The sequence below is a fragment of the Trichosurus vulpecula genome, chromosome 2 (genome assembly GCF_011100635.1).
Source record: "Trichosurus vulpecula isolate mTriVul1 chromosome 2, mTriVul1.pri, whole genome shotgun sequence".
Lineage (NCBI taxonomy): Eukaryota > Metazoa > Chordata > Mammalia > Diprotodontia > Phalangeridae > Trichosurus > Trichosurus vulpecula.
The window spans coordinates 274,727,569-274,748,927 of NC_050574.1; the positions used below are offsets into that span (position 1 = coordinate 274,727,569).

At 35.2% G+C, this 21,359-nt stretch overlaps 1 protein-coding gene across 1 annotated transcript in view; it reads right to left on the reverse strand.

The window, feature by feature from the left end:
- ACVR2A (activin A receptor type 2A) overlaps positions 1 to 21,359 on the reverse strand; it is a 147,799-nt gene that overhangs the window by 42,796 nt on the left and 83,644 nt on the right. The window contains exons 2-4 of the mRNA XM_036744942.1: positions 19,582 to 19,789; positions 13,818 to 13,927; positions 13,456 to 13,610 (exon numbers count right to left, since the gene is read on the reverse strand). Of these exons, the coding sequence (XP_036600837.1) occupies positions 13,456 to 13,610; positions 13,818 to 13,927; positions 19,582 to 19,789 (473 nt within the window). The remainder of the gene's footprint in view (positions 1 to 13,455; positions 13,611 to 13,817; positions 13,928 to 19,581; positions 19,790 to 21,359) is intronic.

Below are 21,359 nucleotides of genomic sequence, written 5' to 3' on the forward strand. Positions count from 1 at the left end.
CAATACAATGCAAGAACTGTTTTATTTCTGACTTTGTGGCACAGTGCTAGCACACAGTTAGAGCTTAATAAATGTTTACTGATTGCGTGACAGCAAAGTGATGTAAAGAATGTCATCAGCCAGATATGATGTATGACTAGAAAAAGAGATGGACTAATCATTTGACAATTGTAAGGGACAACCAACTTACTCCACTGATATTCACATAATGCCCAAAGATCCACAGTAATGCGCTTAACACTTTGTCTGAACCCACTGTGAAGAATTTCTAGGAAAAGAGGAGATAAGACAAGCATTACGTGAAATAATATGATATAGATTAGAATCTATATTAGAAAAAACAGTCACATTGATGAGATTAAAGATCTATCAAAATAGCGAAATCATTATATTTCCTTTATTGTTTATATAATTTTCATCTACAACTGCTGATAAACTTATAAAGAAGATATATTTAAAGGAAACAAATGCTTAGGTTTGGGAACACAAGTACAACTTACTAACAGAGTCATCAATATGAGTATTTTAAGATGTCTTAATAGGACTATGGATTTAGATACAGAAGGAACCTAAGCTATCATCAAGCTGAACTCTCTCATTTTATAAATGAGGAAAGTGAGGCCTGGAGAGCTGAAGTATCTTGCCCAGAGTCACACGTTTTGGAGGTATCTGAGGTGAGGTTTGCACCCATAACTTCGTTACTTCAAATATAACACTATTATACCACTAACTAAAATTCTATCCAAGTATTACATCTCAAAATTATTATCAATTCCAAGTCCTTCCAGTTCCTCTCATTTAGCTCCTTTTCTAGACCCCTTTAATTAATTTTTAATTTGTTCCAGCCTCACCACTTCTAAGACTACTCTGAGGTTCTAAGCACCTGACCTAACCATACCTTGATGAAAAACTTTAAGGACTTTAAGGATTTCTTTAAAAGACACTGCTGCTTAATCAAAACCATCAAGTAAGCTGAAAATGACAGGAAATGTAAAAAGCTATTGCATACAAGTAAGTTAGATCTTGAGGTTTTCAATGATGTCTTTTAACTGCTGGGGGGATGTATTATCAAAATTTCAGGGCGGTTGAATTACTAAAAGTCGAGTAAGCCAATTAATAATTGACTTGCCTTAATGAAATCTTTATTCTTCAAAAGACAAAAAAGTGACCTGGGAAACAACTTAGATCTGATTCTGATCACTAAAGAGGAACTGGTTACCAAAGCAGAGGTAATAGGATGGGAGGAAATAACTATTCCATATTACCGTTGTTGATATTTTACAAAGATAAAGGCAAGCATTTCATCATACTGTGCCTCAGTTTCCTGGTGTAGGATGAAGAATTTGGATGAGAAAAACTTCCAAAAGCCCTTCCAACTTTAAATCTATGTATTATTGTATAACCCTGGATGCCGAGAGATCGAATTTTTAAGAGTTCAGAGAAAGAACAGGTAGAATCTTATAACCTAAAATTCTTTATAGGATGCTTTCATGAACAAAATTCTAATGGCACAAACAAAAATGATCATGATGTAAGTTTAAAGGGAACCATGTCTTTGCACAGAAAATTAATTAACCAATACAGATAATGGAGAATAAATATAAAATATAGCTAACAAGATGGAGAATAAATACAAAGCATAAATAACAAGATGGCTGCCTGAATGCAGGCAGGCTGATCAGCTGCCCGACTATTCCAGCAAAAACCTAAAAGTTGCTCTAGGCAAAATAATGACCAAGAAATCCAAAGAGCAACTATATCAAGTGATGCCTTTCATCCAAGAACTGCACAAAGTCAGCCAAGGCCCTTGGGCAAGAGGAAAAGAGCTGCCAGCATTAGCACAGGGGGAAAAAAAAACCTGGCAGCCTCCCAGCTAAAAAAGAGATGAGCCAGAGATATGTACAGCTGCAAGTCTCTACGTCTGGAGACTGCAAGAATGGAAGCCTCCTCCAAAAAAGCACTGAGGTCATCATGAATCCATAAGAGTAGATGTTGGAAGGAGGAAAACTCAGGCTGGGACATCAGAAAGCTTATGAGATCCTTAGAACTCTGTCCTGAGATGCCATAAAAAGTCCTGAAGATCCAGTGTTCTGACCCTCAAAGATCCATGTGAGATGAAACCCTGGGATGCTGAGATCAGCACAGGAGCCCAGGTGACCCAGGGCTAGACCAAGCAGAGCCAACTACTTCACCTAAAAGCCCAGCAGAAAGCAGAGGTTGGCTCTGGTACAAAGGCTCAGTTGAGGAAAGAAGACTAGAGATATGAATAAACCAACAAGACATTAACCTCATTAAAATTACTGTATTTAGTTATAATTCTGTTCTCAGGCAAGCAGGCAAGGTAGCAGGGAGAGCAATGATATAGGCAGTCTAGGAACAGCAATACAGCTTGAAGCATATCCCAGGCCAGAGCGTAAGTACCCTATTAATAACCTCCATTAAAACTTCAAATTGAATGGATTTTGTATATCCCCTGAGAAAACACTGGGAATACAACTGCTGCAAACGTGGAAATGAAGCAAGATCTTCTCCCTCTCTCCCACCACAAGTCAGTTATCCTCTCCTCCCCCTGTGCAAGAACTTCGATGGAACTCATGACCTGGGGATTTCCTCTCTCCTTCAGCTGATGGCCCTCATCAGTTTCCCACCATCCATCCATTCAAGCATCCACCCATCCACCCATCCTTCCATCCATCCATCCATCCATCCATCCATCCATCCACTTAGCCAACATCATGAAGTCCAAAGCATCAGAGGTAGTATCTGAACTCTTGTTCTCCCCAGTGCATTGAGCAACAAAATGTAGAGGGCATGGCCCTAGATCTTTTCATTAACAAGTATATTTCAGGTGTAGCAGTTGAACCAGCCTAGGTACTCTGGTTACTGACCACAACTTCTAGGTTCTGGGGGGTGGCAGTGGGAAGGGGAGAAGAAACCAGAGAAAATGCTAGAGTTTCATTTGTGACCTGGGTGACCCATAGAATCACAAGTTTCAGAGGATTCCTTATGAAGAATGATCTGTACGATTTTATGAAAATGGATTAAAAATGAAACCTTCTTGAATAATTAGAATTTCTTGTTATTAATGTGGTAAAGTAGGTATGTCTGACAAATAAGAAGTGGTTCCTTGTGCATGCTGAGATAACAAGGGAATCCATTTAAAAAAATTTGTCTAACCCATCTCTCCAAAAACTGAATTACTGTAGACCTAAAGTTGCCCCAAAAAATCAACCTAGAAAGAATAGTACCTTAATAACTTCAAGTATACACAAAGGAAATAAAAGATCTTCTAATAAGTACTACATGACTACCTACGTGAAGCAAGATATAAAAAAATTAAGAAAGAATTGGAAGGAAAAAAAGAACCTTAGAATAACAGTACTAAAACTCGCTCAAGAACTCAGACTTGTTGAAAGCAAAAATGGAAATCAATGACTTCATGAGGCAACAAGAAATACAAGAACAAAAACCAAAAGATTGAAAAAGAGAAGGAAATAAATGATATCAGGAATCAAAAGCAACTAACCTACAAATCAAATAAAGGAGATATAGTTTAAAAATCACTGGACTCCATAAAAACTATGATTTCTTTTAAAAGCTTAGACACTATCTTTCAAGAAATCGTAATGAAAAGTACCCAGATTTTTAAAAGCAGGGAAAAAAATGAAGGTTAAAAAAAATGCATTGATCATTTCTTGAAAAAAAAAATCCCCTATGGAAAAGTCCTAAGAATATCATAGTCAAATTCCAGAGCTTTAATGTCAATAAACAAATGAATGAGTGAATAGATAGACGGATAAATAAAGATAAATAAATGGATGGAAGGATGCAAATATTACAAGCATCCAGAAAGAAGTTCAAGTAACAGTCAGGATCACACAAGACCTGGCAGCTTCTACTTATAAACCAGAGGAGATTTTGGAATACAAGATTCCAAATGTGAAAAAAATACAACCAAGAATAACTTATCCTGAAAAACTCAGTATAATCCTATAGGAGGAAAAATGGACCTTCAACGGATTTTAAGCATTTCTGATAAAAAATACTAAGGTTTTAAAAGTAACTTTGAAATGCAAACTCAAAAGTCAAAAGGGACCTGGAAAGATAATTTTATTAGAGCAATTGGAAGGGGCTGCACAATGATTCAATGCTAACATTCTAATTTTAATGTCTCCAATGACTACTGAAGGAGTAAAATAAGCATATAGGACAAGAGGTTGGATTGGTTCTGTTCTGAGGCTTTTAAGAGGGTATAGAGAGGGAAGGTAAAAGGAGGAATATGCTAATGGATAAGGAGGAGGTGGGATTTGCTATTTTTCATACTGGAGTAAAAGAGTACACAAACAAAAGAGATGGGGCAGAGGGCATTAGATGAAACTCACGCTTATCTGAAATGGACAAAGAAGGGTTTTACATACACATACACACACACACACACACACACGCAGAAATATACCAAACCCAACAGAGAGCCAAGTGACGAAAGAGTGTGGCAGAGAGTAATACCATGGAGAGAATAGTTATAAATAAAACAAACTTCTTTAGGCTAAAGTGGAATTAAAAAAAAAACTGGACTCTAAAAGGGATGATCCATCTTGTGTGATGTCTGAGTTGGGGCACATGAACATAATGGAATATTATTGTGCTATAAAAAATGAGAAAAGCGGTAATATCAGAATGCTGTATAGTATGTATTGGCACAGAGTAAAATGATCAGACCCAACAGTTTATATGATAACAACATCATAAAGAAAAACAACTCTGACAGACTTAAGAACTTTAGGGCAGCTAGGTGGCACAGTGAGTAGGGCACTGGCCCTGGAGTCCGGAGTACCTGAGATCAAATTTGACCTCAGACACTTGACACATTTACTAGCTGTGTGACTTTGGGAAAGTCACTTAACCCCAATTGCCCTGCCTTTCCCCTTGCAAAAAAAAAAATTCCAAATGGGGTCATAAAATCAGACATGACTGAACTGATTAAACAACAGACTTAAAAACTTTAATCAAAACAATGACCAACCATGTCTCCAAAGAAGATATGATGAAGCAAAGAGAGGGGACAGATTTAAGATGCAGACAGAAATACGCATTTTTGGACATGTCTGGATTACTTTTGCTTGACTCTGCTTATTTGTTGTAGGAGTGGTTTTTTTCCCTATGTTTTTAATTGAGTGTTAGCAATAGTGATGTAAAAAAAAAAAACAAAACAGGAGGGCCATTGTAACAATTTTAAAATGCAGAGAACAGAAGGAAGCTCCTTAGTAGCAAAGGACTGGAAACTTAAGAGGTATTCAAAAACTAAGCAGTGGCTAAACAGATTCTGATATATTGATGTAGTGGAATACTATTGTGCTGTAAGAAATTTAAGACATGTTTTCAGAGAAACCTAGGAAGACTTCATGAACTAATGCAGAAAAAAGTGAGCAGAACCAAGAGGATAATTTCTACTATAACATCAATATTATAAAAATAATTCTGAAAGGCCTAGGATTTCTAATTGGTGCAATAATCAACCACAATTCCAGAGGTCTGATGACGAAGAATGCTGCCCATGTCATGACAGAGTGATGACAGACTAAAATGCAGAACAAGACATGAATTTTCAGATGTGACCAATGTGGCTATTTGATTTGACTATGCTTATTTCTTATAAGGATTTTGTACTGAGTGGAACATCAGACTTCAACACTATTTAAATTGTTATTTTCCACATGAGTAAAATGCCAATGAGATAAAATACCACTGTAATTCAAACTTAGGTTGTGTTAATAGAAGAATAGTATCTAAAAGATAAGAGGAAATAATTCTGCTATATTCTGCCTTGATGAGATGACATCTGGAGTACTGTGTTCAGTTATGGACCATAATTTTAGATATGATATTGACAAGCTATTGCATGCTTAGCGGATGATGATGTGACTTGAAACCACATCACACAAGGCCCAGCTGAAGGAACTGGAAATGTTTAAAATCTTGGAGAAGTGAAGAATTGGGAGGATCATCATAGTCATCTTCAAGTATTTAAAGTTCTATCATGTGGTAGAGAGGGATTAGATTTGTTAATTTGTTAGTTATGCTTGGCCCCAGAAAGTAACATTAGGAGAAAAGAGTAAAACTTACAGATAGGCAGATTTTGGCTCAATATAAACAGAAAACTTTCTAACAATCTGAGCTATTAAAAACTAAGTGAACTGTTACTAAGTAGTGAATTCCCCACTCCAGGAATCTTGAAAGAGAGGCTAGACGTCTACTTGTCAAAGCTTCATGCTCAGGGTTCAACAAATGACCTAGAAAGTTCCTGCCAAATCTAAGGTTCTATGTGTTTGGCAAAGTTAAAATTACCATTTTAATAATAATAATGATGACGAAGAATCTATTTTATTTAAGTGAAATAAGTATATCTGTGATTATTAAAATTGTGTTTCCCTTGCTAAGTGATTACCCTAAGTAGCTCATTTTTCAGTGAAAATTTTAGTTGACCATCATTTGTTTAAAATCATACATGCTCTAAAATGAACAGAAAGGTTAACTGAAACAAAAGAGTTAACAACATTAAAAAGATGATAACTGAATACATTTATTAAAAATGCTATTTAGATACTGCCTTGCCTATAGACCCTAAAATTTATGGTAGACTGCAATGGATAATTTTTATTTTATTATTAGAGCTACACAAGTCAGGTTATTAAAAAGGGGAAGGGCATATATAGATCTTTATGAACTAGAAAAGTATTTATACTTGTTTGTAAATTTTGGTAAACTCACCAAAAATATTGTTAATTCAATGTACAACTATTCCCTTAGACCACTACTCTTTTTTCATGAATCACCCTCCAAACATTTACTGAAATCAGGCATTTTAGTGAAGAAAACTTCACTGAACAATATAGTTCATGAACAAAAGTAAAAATATATAAGAATTTCAATATGCATCCAAAGCAAACTAAGTGTCCCTTTAAAATCAATTATCATTGTTAATGTATAAAGAATTCTTTAATACTTCCAATGTTAACTTAGCATATTATATGCTTAATTCAACCAAAATGCTGTGAAGCTGGCTCCCCAGTGCCTAGATTTATCCCAGTACTATCTTACTGTATTAGTAAATTCTAGGACCCCTTCTTCAACATACAACTAACATCTCCAACATCAATGAAAATCTAGAATCAGTTATCTTTGCATTAAAGTATTTACACTCCCCTCCATCATACTCCATTTATTGCCCAAAAAAGCTGAACCAGTGTCTTCCTATAATTCACCCTGAGGGTGAGATGATACAAATCCTAGTCCATTTGGAAACTACCAAAAAAATTCTAAAGGCTTCCTGGCCTTTTACAGATGGGCATCTTATCATTTAAAAATTAACATTTATTTTTTCAGTCCCAAGCTAACAGAAGGAAATGGATCTAAAAGGAACACCACATAGGGGAAAAAAACCAGATAGCCTTCCCTTCTTCATAACATGGCTAGGAAAGGCAGAAAAGAGCCCAAAGCTAACATCCAAAAACCTATTTCATTAATAAACAGGATATGGGGTCTGTCCAAGTCTGGTGGGGAAGGGGGAGGCAGGCGAGGAAGAAATATAATTCAAGCTATTTTTTAAACAAAGGAGTTTTTATAATACACATACTTTAGTTCCAAAAAAATTTTTGTTTTAGAAAAATCATTTTAGTTGTTCTTTAACTCAGTATTTTAAAAATTACTTTGAGTCCTGGAGCCACTAGGTGACACAGTGGATAGGAGCACCAGCCCTCAAGCCAAGAGGCCCTAGAGTCAATCCAGCCTCAGACACTTATTAGTTATGTGACCTTGGGCAAGTCACTTAACCTTAACTGCCTCCAAAAAAAAATTACCTTGAGTCCTGAATTAAGGCTTTAGTTGTGCTTGAGCAGATTAAATCTACCAATATGCCCATTTCTGCACAAATGCCTAACAAATCCTTAAGGAGAATGACTGAGTACAACGCTACCCATATATTCATACATAATTCACCCCTAAATGAGAAGGGGGAAAAAATCAAGAATGTCCTATAATTTGTTAGCAATTAAAAAATAACCACTTCTTCCTGAACCCTTGGTGTGTGGTTATTTTATGTATTTTCCATGGAAAAAAGTTCAATACGAGTAAAAGGAGTTTCAAAGCTCAGCATGGATTTCCCAGTGCATAGTAATCTAAGGTGTCAAACTATATTAACTGTTTTTAAAATCGGAAGTACTGAAATTTGCCCAACTCAGAGTTTTTCAAAACACCACAAAAAGTTAGGTAGGAACATCCCAACATCTTTATTAGTCTTTTTTGGAGAAAAACCTAGATACTGTTACATTTAATTAATGGTTAAAAAATAACAACAAACACTTGATTGAGATAGCTGTCATATTTCAACACTGTGAGGTCATCTATTAAGACGCAATTCACACATTTGTTTTAGAAACAATCCCTAATGTTATATCTATGCTGTTTTAAGGCAAACAATTGCTGGGGCCCAAATTCCATTTGCTTAGACAGTCAAACTCTTTGCAACTAAAATTTGAATCTTCCATGTAAGGAACTTGAGTTTGTATATGGGTCTCCAGAAGATGCAAGAAGCCTCATAAAGATTACATTAATATCCAACCGCAGAAAGGCTGGGTTCGGTCTGTTGTTTTATTTTAAATGAGATTCCATGTATCAGTAACCTTGTAAATCTATGACTCATGGCCACAGGAAAACTGGTTTACCTTTCATTTATCCACTGACATCTGTTTATGAAGTATTCCACTGCCTATAGACAAAGAAAGCCATCACACTGGCCAAAAGGGGTAAAAGGTATTTGTGTAGTGTGAATTAAAAAATGCTTTAGTTGATAGTTCGAGGTTCACAAAATCAGGATTATTTAGACTGACTTCACCTAACAAAAGAAGGTTCAAGTGTTAAGGCCTCACCTCCAATTTATTGCAGAGATACAGTGACAGTATGTTGCATAATAATCTGAGCACATTTACCCCCCCCCCAAAAATGCAACAGGTAGTAAAATCCATTCCTCTTTCACATTCCAATAGCTCTGCCTAATTTTTTCAATTTCAGATGGCAGACTATCTCTTACATTATGATTTGAGATCCTCATCATCAGAGCTCAGCCTAAAAAGTATTTATATCCTACACCATTTCCTCATGATGCGAACAATCACCAGCTATAAATGCCCTGGGTGAAAACAATGCTCTAATGTCATTCCCAGAGATGGATTCTTAGGACAACATACATGAATGTTCAATTTTCTGTGAAGTTTCCCAAAGGATTGCTGACCACTCCCATGAGTAAAAAGGAAAGCTTAGAGAACAAGTAAGGCTCTTGGTGTTCACTCATCAGTCACTATAAACTTCCACTCAAATATAGCTGTAGTATGAAAACAAAGTATGAACATTGCTATGTTGGAATACCAAAGTTTTATAGTGACCACAATATAAAATTACTGCTTTCATCTGGTGCCAAGTCATATACACAATTAGATTTTAACCAAAGCTTTGTGGGAAAAAAACATCACTGAATAAAGAACAGTAATCATCATTGCACAGCCTACTATACTGATTGAACTCTTTGGGGTAAAAATATTGCAGAAATGAATAGCAAATATATATGGCAAACATGTAACCAAGATCTTTATTCCCTAATTGACATCAAATGTTAATGCTGAAATTTTTAATATACGGATATGAAGGAGTAAAAGTGTTCATAAAACACAAGATATTAGGTACACAGAATTAACTTCTCAAAAAACAATCATAGAATCACAGATTTTGAGCAATGCCTTAGAAGTTGTCAAGTCTGACTCCTTCATTTTACAAATAAGGCAACTGAGGCAGAGATATGCAATGACTTACCTAAGGTAACAAAGTAAGTCAAAGAGGCGAGACTTAAAGCCCAGCCCTCTGACTCCAAATGCAGTGCTCCTTCCACTGAATCACCTTGGCTCTCCAATAAACTAAGTAAAGTACTTTATCTCATGCCTCATTCCTCCTCCCCTTCTCTTCCTCCCCACCCCCAACAAAATTACAGTTCCTCCCTCACTTGACTACCACAAAAAACTTGCCTGCTCCAAGGGAAGAAAAGTACCTTGTGACAAAATACAGGGCAGCTACAGTTCAAGAAACACTGCAGGCAGGACAATCTAACAAGCTGGGGATATGAATTTACATATACATGGACCTGGATATGTCTGGGTATAAATATATACATACATACATGTATGTATATATGTATGAATTTTACAAATATTTTAATAATCCTCTCATATCTTCTTGACCCCCAATTTAAAAACCATTGTTTTTAAAGGAATAAATTGTGTTAAAAGTATAGCTGTGTCTTCTGTGTCTCTACTGTTTTAGATTCCCCCTTAGTTCCATGCATAGTAGCATCAATACATTCAATTTAGTATTTAAATCAAAGATAAGAAAATTATCTTCTGTGAAATTTAGTCCAAAAGTTAGTAGAATTTTATACACATAATAAGCACTTCATAAATACTGAGGAGGTATGAAGTATCTTCAGGAAGGGAATTTCATAGTATCTTCAGGCCAATGATGAGACAAGAGTACAAAACAAACCTTGTGTAAACTCTCAAAGGCAGTAAGTACTATAAATGGCACTAATCATCCTACAGGGGAAATATCTTTAGATGACAGGAATAACCATTAAGTTAAATGGAATAAAATCTATTTTCTGAAATAGAAGACCATCTAATCTTGCATAAAAAAGATAAAATTAAAAATAGTTCCTGGAGAACCCCATGTTTTTACACAAAGCACAAAGAATATTTAAAACATGCCCCATGCTGTATATGTGATGGTTAAGCAGTTCATTTATCCTTGGTGGCAACATTCCTTTTCACAATACATTAATAAGAGAGTAATGAGAATGTCCACTTAAACATAATTCATAAAACCAAACTTATTCCCTCTTCTCTCAATAAACCCCCTAATTTTTATGGATTCAAAATAAGGAACAATGCAATAACGGATAAATGAAATTAATATATTAAAGTCAAAGTCATGGCGATAAATAATCTAAGACCTATAGAGACAGTTATCTATAGGTTCTTCATGAATGATCTTGAGTATATTTATTTTAAAAACTTGATGCTTTAAATAGTCCCTAAAAGAACTGGCAATTCTATCCTACCCAGGATTCAGGAAAAGCATCCCTTACATTCTATCTAGATAAATACTAAGTTTTCACACTATCTGTGATTTGTGATCATACCTATAAATCCAGATTGTTACAGTTTCAGGCAAATATACAATTTTATACAATGTATCCTGACTTGAAATCTTAAGATAAAAGAACAATAGGTACTACAGGGGGAAAAAAAGGCAAGCTATGTACTATGGCTAACCAAAGTGAAGTCTCTGTGAAGTCTAAGAAACTCAAATGGCCTTTAAGTGCTCTTTGCCCATTTTGGCTTACTACAAAGAGTACAGCACTTAGGATATCTGGGTTTGAGTCCCAAGTCTGTCACTTATCATTTATATTTAACATAAGCCCCCTCAACATCAGTTTCCTCATCAGTAAAAATGAAGTTAGTAATACTTGCACTACCTAGCTCCCACAGTTGCTATTAGAAAGGTGCTTTGTAAACTACTGTGGTTTTTTCACTGCATTACATCATACTTCATACACTCAACAAACTGATCTCTTGCTCCCTTTTATGAGCTTTGTGCTCACCTTCTCACTTGCCAGCCTTCAAACACACTATTCTCTGCATAGGGATATTTCCTCTCCGTTTCTTCGCTTATTTAATTTCTACCCATCCTTTGAAGCCCAGTTCAAATGCCATCTCCTAGAATCCTTCCCTGACTGCCCTCCTCCCCCAGGCAATAAAGACATTCACCATCAAACTTCAAGTAATTCTTTGTTTGGCAACTCTCTAATGCAACTGGCACATAATGTAGTGAATTAAATATTTATTTTTGTACCTTATTCTCCTGTTAGACTACAATCTCCATGAGGAAAAGAACCATGGTTTACCTAAACTTGATATTCAAAGAATTTAGCAAAGAGCAAGTGTCTAATAAATGTTGGTTGGATCAATTTCCAATACAAGTATAAAATTGTATAATTACAAAACAAGTATTTCTACTAGACCTAAAATCTTAGCTATTTAAAAGTTTAGAAACTGAGTACTACTTTATGGGCATTGTGTCCTTTTTTTTAATCTTATGTAGATTAAAGGATCAGGGAGCTAATGCTCAAAAATCACTTTAAGACATGGAAAAGAAATATATCATGTAAACAAATCTTCAGGTCAAAAAGTTATTTTGGATCTAAAATTATAAAATGACCATTTCCTTCAACAAGTTTTAGCCAGTAATTCTACGGGTATTACAGAGACCAAGATAAAGCAGGGGGTTCAGAAGGGCAAGGTAATCTGATCTTTAAATCAAAAGAAACACAAATAGCCCAAAGTTTAGGGAAGTCTGGAACAAACACAACCAAGCATTCAACTTTCTGGGCCATAGTAACATACTTGTATTACATAGTACCATATGTTCCTGTGATCCAAGGTAAGGAAAACCTAGTTTGTTTAATAAAACTAAGCTATCAGTAACTTTCAACTACCACTGAAAAGGTCTGGGAGACAGTATTAGAAAGTGAAACTCAATCAAGAATTAGTGCAGACAAAAAAGATGCACTTTAAGGCCTCTTACTCTTTATCCTAGGTAACTGCCCCCTTTAAAGAACAAAACAAAACACCTCAGTGTTATTCTAATGCCCTTTCTGAAAATAAAATACTTATAGGTACATCTTCTGAAATTTTTGTGCTATTACTTCCTCCCAAAGAAATCTCATACTATAAGCCAGAACCTTCTTTACTGGTTCCACTTTATCTAGGTGAGAAGACTCTATTGAGAAAGGTGGCTTGGTGAGTTCTGAGGTAGGTATTTGAGAAAGAAACTGAATTGGAGATAAGGGAAAAAAGAATTGGAATGGCTACCCCACCCCCACCTCTGCTTCCCATAAATGAGTGGGTAAAAAGGAAGAAACCTAACAGGGTGCATTCTGGAAGTAATTTTACCCTCCCAGAAGTGGTGAAATGAAAAAAAAAATCTCCAGAAAAAACCAGAATGCTATCTCCCATTCCCCACTTCATCCCCCATGCATCCTACTGCAGGTTGTAGGAAAGAAGGGCTTTTGACATGACAAATTAACAACAGAATTAACCAAAATTTCCATGACAATATAACTCTATAAAATAACTCAAAACAGTAAACTGCTCTTAATGTCCCAAAAAGTTTTCACTAAGTCATGGAATTTTTCTACATCTTCCTGTATTTAGCAAAAGAGAAATACAACCAGACTCTCAATTCTCTTAAAATACTAGAACAAAACCTTTCTCACAAAACAAATAAACAAACAAAAAGCCCAAACATACGTAATTTTGAAACAACATTAAAAATGAGCGTAATAGAATAACTTACTTGGGTTGGAACAAGTACAGGAGGGTATGCCAACTTGTGATGCCTATACATCCAAAAGGAAAGCAGCACGATTCCCGCAATTAGCATGATAGGTACCAATGAATAAAGCAAGGTGCTGAACAAAGGTGGCTTGGGTGTAACTGGATTGGAAGTGGCTGTGGATAAAAAAAAATATCACATTCAAAACTGATATACAAAACTCTGTATTAATATTTACTGAAGGCTCAAAAGCTGAATAAGGAAAGAGAAGAAAAGTAGGAAAAAAGAATAAATCTAAATCTTACCTACCACTATCAAAATGATAAAAAGACTGAATTTTAAGTGGCTGGTTGATTAGATTCCCACCCCGCCCCTCAACTTACGGATTGTGATCTCCATCTCCGGAAAATAGAAAAACCTTTCATTGCACATGTTGCCTTCACAGCAACAGAAATATACTTCGGGGTTGTCCTTTTTTTCAACACAATCGTTCCTATAAACAACCAGGAAAAAGAAAGAATTAAAATTGCAGCCTTTTATTTATTTAAAATTTTATTTAAAAAGTGTCAGCATTAAAATAAATAAATGAATACCATATTTATGTTAAATTTAATATTTTGTTTATGGTCCATTGATTCATTTAGCAAAAATGACACAGCATCTTCTTTCTTGGTCTTTTCTGATGAAAAGACCTTTCTATCTTTAGTTACTTAAAATTTGGTTTCTTGCTCCTTTCAATTGTTCTCTAATATTATCATTAGATAATCTAAAATTTATATTTTCTTTCATTTTTTTAAATCAGAAAACTGTAAGAATGTGTCCTCCTGTTTAGTAATACTAAAATCTTATTGAGATGCCTCACTGTGATATAGATGTGATTCTGGGTAATCAAGGAAGTATAACCCTCTGATAGGTTTTATCAAATTGACATCCAGCAAAAAAAAAAAAAATATATATATATATATAGTCTGATATCTTAAAACTAGGCTAAGTTCAAAAGGTTCATTACGAGAAGGTTGAATTCTAGGCGTTGGCACAGCAAAACATCAAGGTCTACTAAGATAGGGAGGGACTGTAATATGAAGCTGGTGAAGGGAACAACAACAATGAAAAAATGGATCATTTGAAATTCTTGAGTACGACAATGTGTAAGTATTCAGGACGTTCTAAGAATAACTTACTCTAAAGGATTATTTGAAATAAAATTCCCTTCCCCACCTGTCAAGAAAAAACAACATAATCTCAATTCTACAATTCAAGTTAATGGAAGGGAGCATTAGATTCTAAAACTCAGTTGTGTTCGGCTCTGGAATGCACTGTCATTTTTACAGTAGCAGGTTTACATTCCCTAAACACATGGGGCAGTGTTAGTGCAATAAACATGTAGATATTACTCAACTGTATAAATACATAACTAAAGAAGCATTCTGCCTTTCTGAGAACTCTACAAAAAACAGAGGTAAATACGAAGTTATTAAAAGATATTTTATACACAAACATTAAGATAAAGCACATGGACTCCACCAAAACTAACCCAAGTAATAAAGCAAAGCCAGGCCTTCATCATCAGATCTGCATACAATAAAACACAAAACACTGAAGTTACTGAGTATTTCTTACTTATTTTAAACCAAAAGTTGTTTGAAGATTTATCAAATAAATTTAAGATGCGTTTTTAAAATAAACTTGGATCTTTTCACTGGAGTAAGATGTTGAATTTACAACTAGAAGTACTTTCAGGCCTAAAACTTACACATTTTTAAAAGAAAGTCTCAGTAAATTTTAGCAGAATTAAATTCTAATAAAAAGGTAACACCTATGGTCATCTATTTAGTAGATAGCAAAAAGTGAATGTAGATTCAGTATTAATAAACATGTAAATTGTTTAATTATAACAAAATGTCCCCTTTAGTATTTATAGCTAAGTCTCCAGCTGCAAATCAGCCAACTAATTTTTATGAAAATTACTTTTCCTTTATCTAAATTTATATTTTCTTCTCTGGCTACTTATTTTTATGCATTTTGAACCCTTTTCTTTCTTTTCTTGCTTTTTCCTTATTAATTTTAGTCTTATTAATTTTCAACTTATTTAGAAAAGCTGATGCTCACAAGTAGCAAGGGATAGTGACAAAGAACTAGGTTTTGAGCCAGAAGACCTAGGTTCAAGTCCCTGCCTCTGCCACAAAAAACTGTGTCACCTTGGGCAAGGCAGTAGGTTCCAACAATTAACTCTCTAAGAAGCTTCTCAACAGGAAGTTTACACCCAAGAAATTATAACTCCTTTAAAAAAAAAACTTAAAAAACTAGAAAACTCAAAAATTTTCAACTTTTAGCACTGTGCCACTGAACTATTCATTGCAGATGCTATAGCCAACTTTCAATGAGTGGTTTGAATTGAGTTTAACTTATAACATTTTATAATTCTCTTAGTTTCCAAAATGGTCCTTCAGGAGTGACCAACCAATTAAGAAGGCTAAGAGGTGGTAGTTTAAGCTTCTGCTTGAGACATTCTACTTTGGGAATGTTCTAATTGTCAGGAAATTTTTCTTAACGCAAAGCCTAAGTTGGACATTTTGTACCTTCAGCCCATTGCTTCTGATTCTGACTTCTGGGGCCAAGAACAAGTCTAATCACTATTTGATATTACAAACCTTGAAATTCATAAAGACAGTTACACTGTGCCTTCCCGTTCTTCTCCAGGTTAAATATCTCCAATTCTCAGATTAAAAGGCCCTTCACCTTTCCCAATGGCCTCTTCTGGACATTCTCTCTAGCTCATAAATCTCCTCATTAAGCTTTGACTCTCAACAACACAGGAGCTCTGACAAGGCCAGTGGTATAAGTGGGCTCTTCTCACCTCCCTATTCCTAGAAGACATACCTCTCTTCATCAAGCCCAAAGCTGCACTAGTATTTTGGCTCCCATGGCATCTTATTGACTTATGCTGAGCTTGCAATCCACTAAAATCCACAGATCTTTTTCAGCACAACTACTGTCCAACCATATCTTTCTCATCTTGTACTTGTGAAGTTAATTTTTTTAACCCAAACCTAAGACATTTATCCCTCTTAAATGCTATCTTATTAAATAGATTCAGTCCACTGCTCTAAGTTGGTCAAGGTCCTTTTAGATAATAACTTTGTCATCTAATGTGCTTGCTATCCTTCCCAGCTTTGTCACCCAAAAATTTGATGAGAATACTATGTATGCTTTCATCCAAATGACTGATAAAAAATAAAATAGCACAGGGCCCAGCAAAGATTACTTGAGTACTACAACAGAAACATCCTTCCATGTTACAACTCTTTCAGTGAGGCCTTCCAAACACTTCTAAATCCATCTAACTGAACTGTCATCTAATCCAAATTCCTCCACCTTCTCCACAAAAATAGTATGAAATGTTTTATACAAAGTTTTGCTGAAATATAGGTAACCTATATCCACATTACCACATCTTCCTCATCTACTAGTTTAGAAATCCATCAAAAAATAAAGTGAGGGTAATGCAGCCTGACTTGCCCCTGATGAAGCCATGCTGGCTCTTTGTAAATACTGCTTTTCTCTTTGGAGTCTTTAACGAGCTATTCTGGAATTTTTCCAGGAAGCAAAGTCAAGTTAACAAGTATCTATAGTTTGCAGACACTGTTTTCTTCCCTTTTTTTGAAAATCAGGACATTTGCCCTTCTTCAATTTTGTGGCACGGCTCCATTTTTCTGTGATCTTTCAAATTTCACTGACAGTGACTCCACAATCACATCTGTCACTTCTTTTATTACTCAAGATGTAATTCATCTGGGCCAGGTGACCTGAATTCATCCAGGGAAGCTAGCTAAGTGCTTTCTTACTATATCCTTACTTATCTTGGGTATAAACTCCTTCTTAGTCATTTCCAGGGCAAGGGTCATTACTGCTGACAGAGAAAACAGTAGTAAAATATGAACTGAACGGCTCTGCCCCACCTCAGTAGTGAGTAACCATTATCCTGTCCATCCCCCATTAAAGGTACTCTCCCTCTTAGATGCTCTTTTCCCCCCTAACAGAGCTGAAACAACACAAATTTTTTTATTGTCCTTAGTTTTGTTCAACTCATTTTGAGTTTTAGCCTTCCTGACACTGTTTTTACAGCACAGTGCCACCTTATATTCATCCTTTATTTCCTGGCTTCGTTTCTATCTTTTACGAATCTGTATTTAAATCTTAGTTGAGGAGATCTCTATGATTCCACAAAAGTCTCTTCACACTAATCCCATTTCTCCTCATTTGGAATTATGTTCCTTTAAAAACAGTGAGGGGACCAGGCTTAGGGTCCTACCAGCATGACAATAGATGCTGAAAGCCACCTATGTGAACTTGGGCAAGTAATTAACTCTTCTTAGCCTCATTTTCCTGATTTTAAGATGAGGGAGTCAGTGGTTTCAGAAGTCTCTTCTAGCTCCAGATCTATGATCATCCAAAACAGTGGTGTCAAACTCAAATAGAAACATATCCCTGTGGCAGCAGACTGACTTTAAAAGAAAATACAAATTAACATTATCTACATTACACTGTATTTTTATTTATTTTGCTAAAGATTTTCCAATTATATTGTAACCTGGTTCAGGAGCCCTGTGACAGAAGTTTGACACCTTTGCTCTAGATGTCTGGGAAACAAAAGTCTCAGACGACAGAGGCTCCAGGCCAGGTTGCCTTTTCCACACTGTGCTTTTTTCACCGGCACCTGGCACAGTACCCTGGATTATAGATGATGTTTCAAAAATGCTTGCTGACTTACTGATAACCCAACTCTACTCTTCAATCAGAAGACATTCAAAGACAAAAAGAAGAGCTTTTTACCAAAAAGGGTTCAAGGATCTCAATCTGTACTTGTGCGTCAATGATAACTTATTACTCAAAAACTTTCTGCTCCATTAGCTGTTTCTCAACAAACTTAAGAACTATTAAGAAGTAATGGATATGTTCCATTCCATTTTATTTCAGGTTCTATATTCCCCCACCCACCCATTGAGAGGGCAAAAAACACAAAACCCATTACAAATATGAAGACATGCAAATGAAATTTCCACATTAGCCATGTTCCAAAAACGAGCAGAAGAAAAAAAAAAGAAAAATATATGTTTCAGTCTACATACTATGAGACTGTACCACTCTTCTAACAAGGCCATGTGGTCAAAAAGAAATAAATAGGGGAAAAATGAAGTCTGTCTAATTTACAGACTAAGTAATTTTCCTATAAATGTAAAGTAGAACTCACACATTTTGGAGAGAGCTGTTCAAATATATCTATCACCCATTAATGATATATGGCTATGCTCTGATCTGTGGTGGTTAAATGATGATCATAAAAGGGACTAGTTAGTACTGAAGTCACATAATAAAGCAAGCACTTTTTAGTTCTGAAATATAAGGTAACTAACTGAGGACTGTCCTTTTTTTTTTTAACTAGATTCTCTAATCTCCTTACCATTGCCCTCATAAAAATCAAATGGCTAACTCTAACCGATAAGCATAAAATACCTGTGGAAATATCACTGCAGTATCTCACCTTTGATCAGAAACCTAACCACTACATCACTCTACTCCAAAATGAAACATTTAAAGAAAGTTCATTTAATGAAATGCCTTTGCAAATATAGTTTTCTAATGTAATTTTTAATGTCAAGTTAAAATGTCTCTTGGGAGAGAAAACAAAGAACTCTCCTGAAAGAAATAAGGTAGAATAAGATCAGCTACTTCCAGATATTTAAGGAAGGAAACAACAACAAAAAAAAATTAAAGAATAAGATTTCTAATGCCTTTCTCTCCTATGCAGATTGGGCAAAGAAACCTTTAAAGCAATTAGAAAGTCTATTTTCCTTGCAAATGGACAAAAATCATTTAACAGTCCTGATACTTTGGGGGAGAAGTGGTTCTATGGTTCTATGTAGGTATTATACTTGCTACCTAGATATTTATTTAAAACATACTGAAGATGTAACCTGTTTATTACTTTTTAAAAAATACAATCACTAATTTTATCTAAAAACAGAAAAAAAAATTATAGAAATACAGCAACTCTTTAAAATCCTTTGTATTGGTATTCCTTTGTAACAATTACTCAATAAAAAGTTTTATGGAGTTTAATGTAATATAAGACTTTTGCTTACTTACCTGTCATAACAGTTAATATCATCCAACCAACAACCTTGCTTTACTATTTCAATTGAGCCGGAAATATTTTTCCACGTTGCAAAGCAGTGTCGTCTTTTATCTTTGTCACCATAACAAGGTTCAACACCAGTACGATTCGTTCTATCTTTTTCCCAATTAGCATTATAGAAAATGCACTCCTGCGTTTCTGATCTGCCAAGTATAGCACCTGTCAAATTAAAAAAAAATTTTTAATTTAACTGTTAGCACCATAAATTAGTATTTTATTTAAAATAAGTATTCAAAGTCTTCTTATTCATGTTTTAAGACACTCCCATCCTTTCTCCTACTTCTATTTTTTTAGTCAGCATACATACACAATCACTACCAATTCAAACAAGTGGATAGATAATCAGGTTGTCTGTTTCTAATTCTGTTTTTCTCTTTTCACCCTGAATTTCTTCATGAACTCCATTCTGATTGAGGATTCTGGGACCTCAAATAGCTTTTGTTTGTATGGGTTACAGCTCTCAATATTTACTGTACTAGAAATTAAAATAAATAAAATTTTTAAAATGTTTTAAATTCATTTTAAAATAACAGTAACAAACTCACTACATGTTAACAGAGGAATAAAATTTTATGAAAAATTAACTACATTTTCAAAGAGTGGCACTGTTTTACATATTTTTGCAAATCTCTTTAACGTCTGGCTTAATACAAGATAGGTGGATTCTCATATCTGCTTCTACTTTCAATTTGTTGAAATACATTGTTTCACGTGAAGTATATGAAGAAAATCTGCCCTCATAAAGATGTGTAATTGGAAAATAGAGGAAAGAGTATTTTAATGGAGGAGTGGGAAGGGAACAAGCATTTCTTTAGCACCCAAAGGCCAAGCATTCTGCTAAACTCTTAACAAATACAATCTCATTCAATCCTCACAACAACTGAGAGATAGGTACTATTATTATCCCCATTTTCGAGATGAGGAAACTGAGGCAAACAGAGGGTAAGTGATTTTTGCCCAGAGTCATACAGCTAGGAAGTGTCTAAAACCAAATTTGAATTCAGGTCTTCCTGACTCCAGGCCCGGCCCAACACTCTAACCACTGTACCACTGAGCTGGTCTTAGTATTATTATGGAAATATGGTTCCCCAACCACACTTTGAAGACCACTGTGCCTGAAAGCAATGCTGTAACTTGTACCCATCTTGACTGTCCATTCTTAGGGAGGACAAAGTCCAATGTTCCTCTGATCTATCAAGTGATCTAAATTCAAGAGCAGTTTTAATGTTTGCAGATTTGCAAAAGATAAAAATCACAGCAAAATCAAGCACAAACCAAGAAGAGATAATGTTGAGATGAAATAATAAACCCACACTTGAACGCTAAAAAACCATGAAAAAAAGTATTAAAACTGCCCAGGGAAAAGATGGACTAGTGTTTTGGGGAGGGGGTGGGGAACCACCAAAACTTATAAAAATGCTCTATAATTCAAACGTCTGATATTGCTCACATTAAGGAAAAAAGTGGGGGTTAGTAGAGAGGAGGAGGAGAAGCGCAAATGACAATATTTTATCAGACTTAAGGCTAATACATCATGAATTCAGAGCTAAAAGTAACCTGAGAATCCATATAATCTGCCTTGTTTCACAATTGAAGTAACTAAGAACAGAGAGGTGAAATGACAAGTGTATATAAGTGTATAAAAGTGTTACCCACTCCCTAACCCCCAATTTAAGGGAAAGAACAGACGTGGAACTGAGAACACACCATGTTTTTTCCCAGAGTGTTT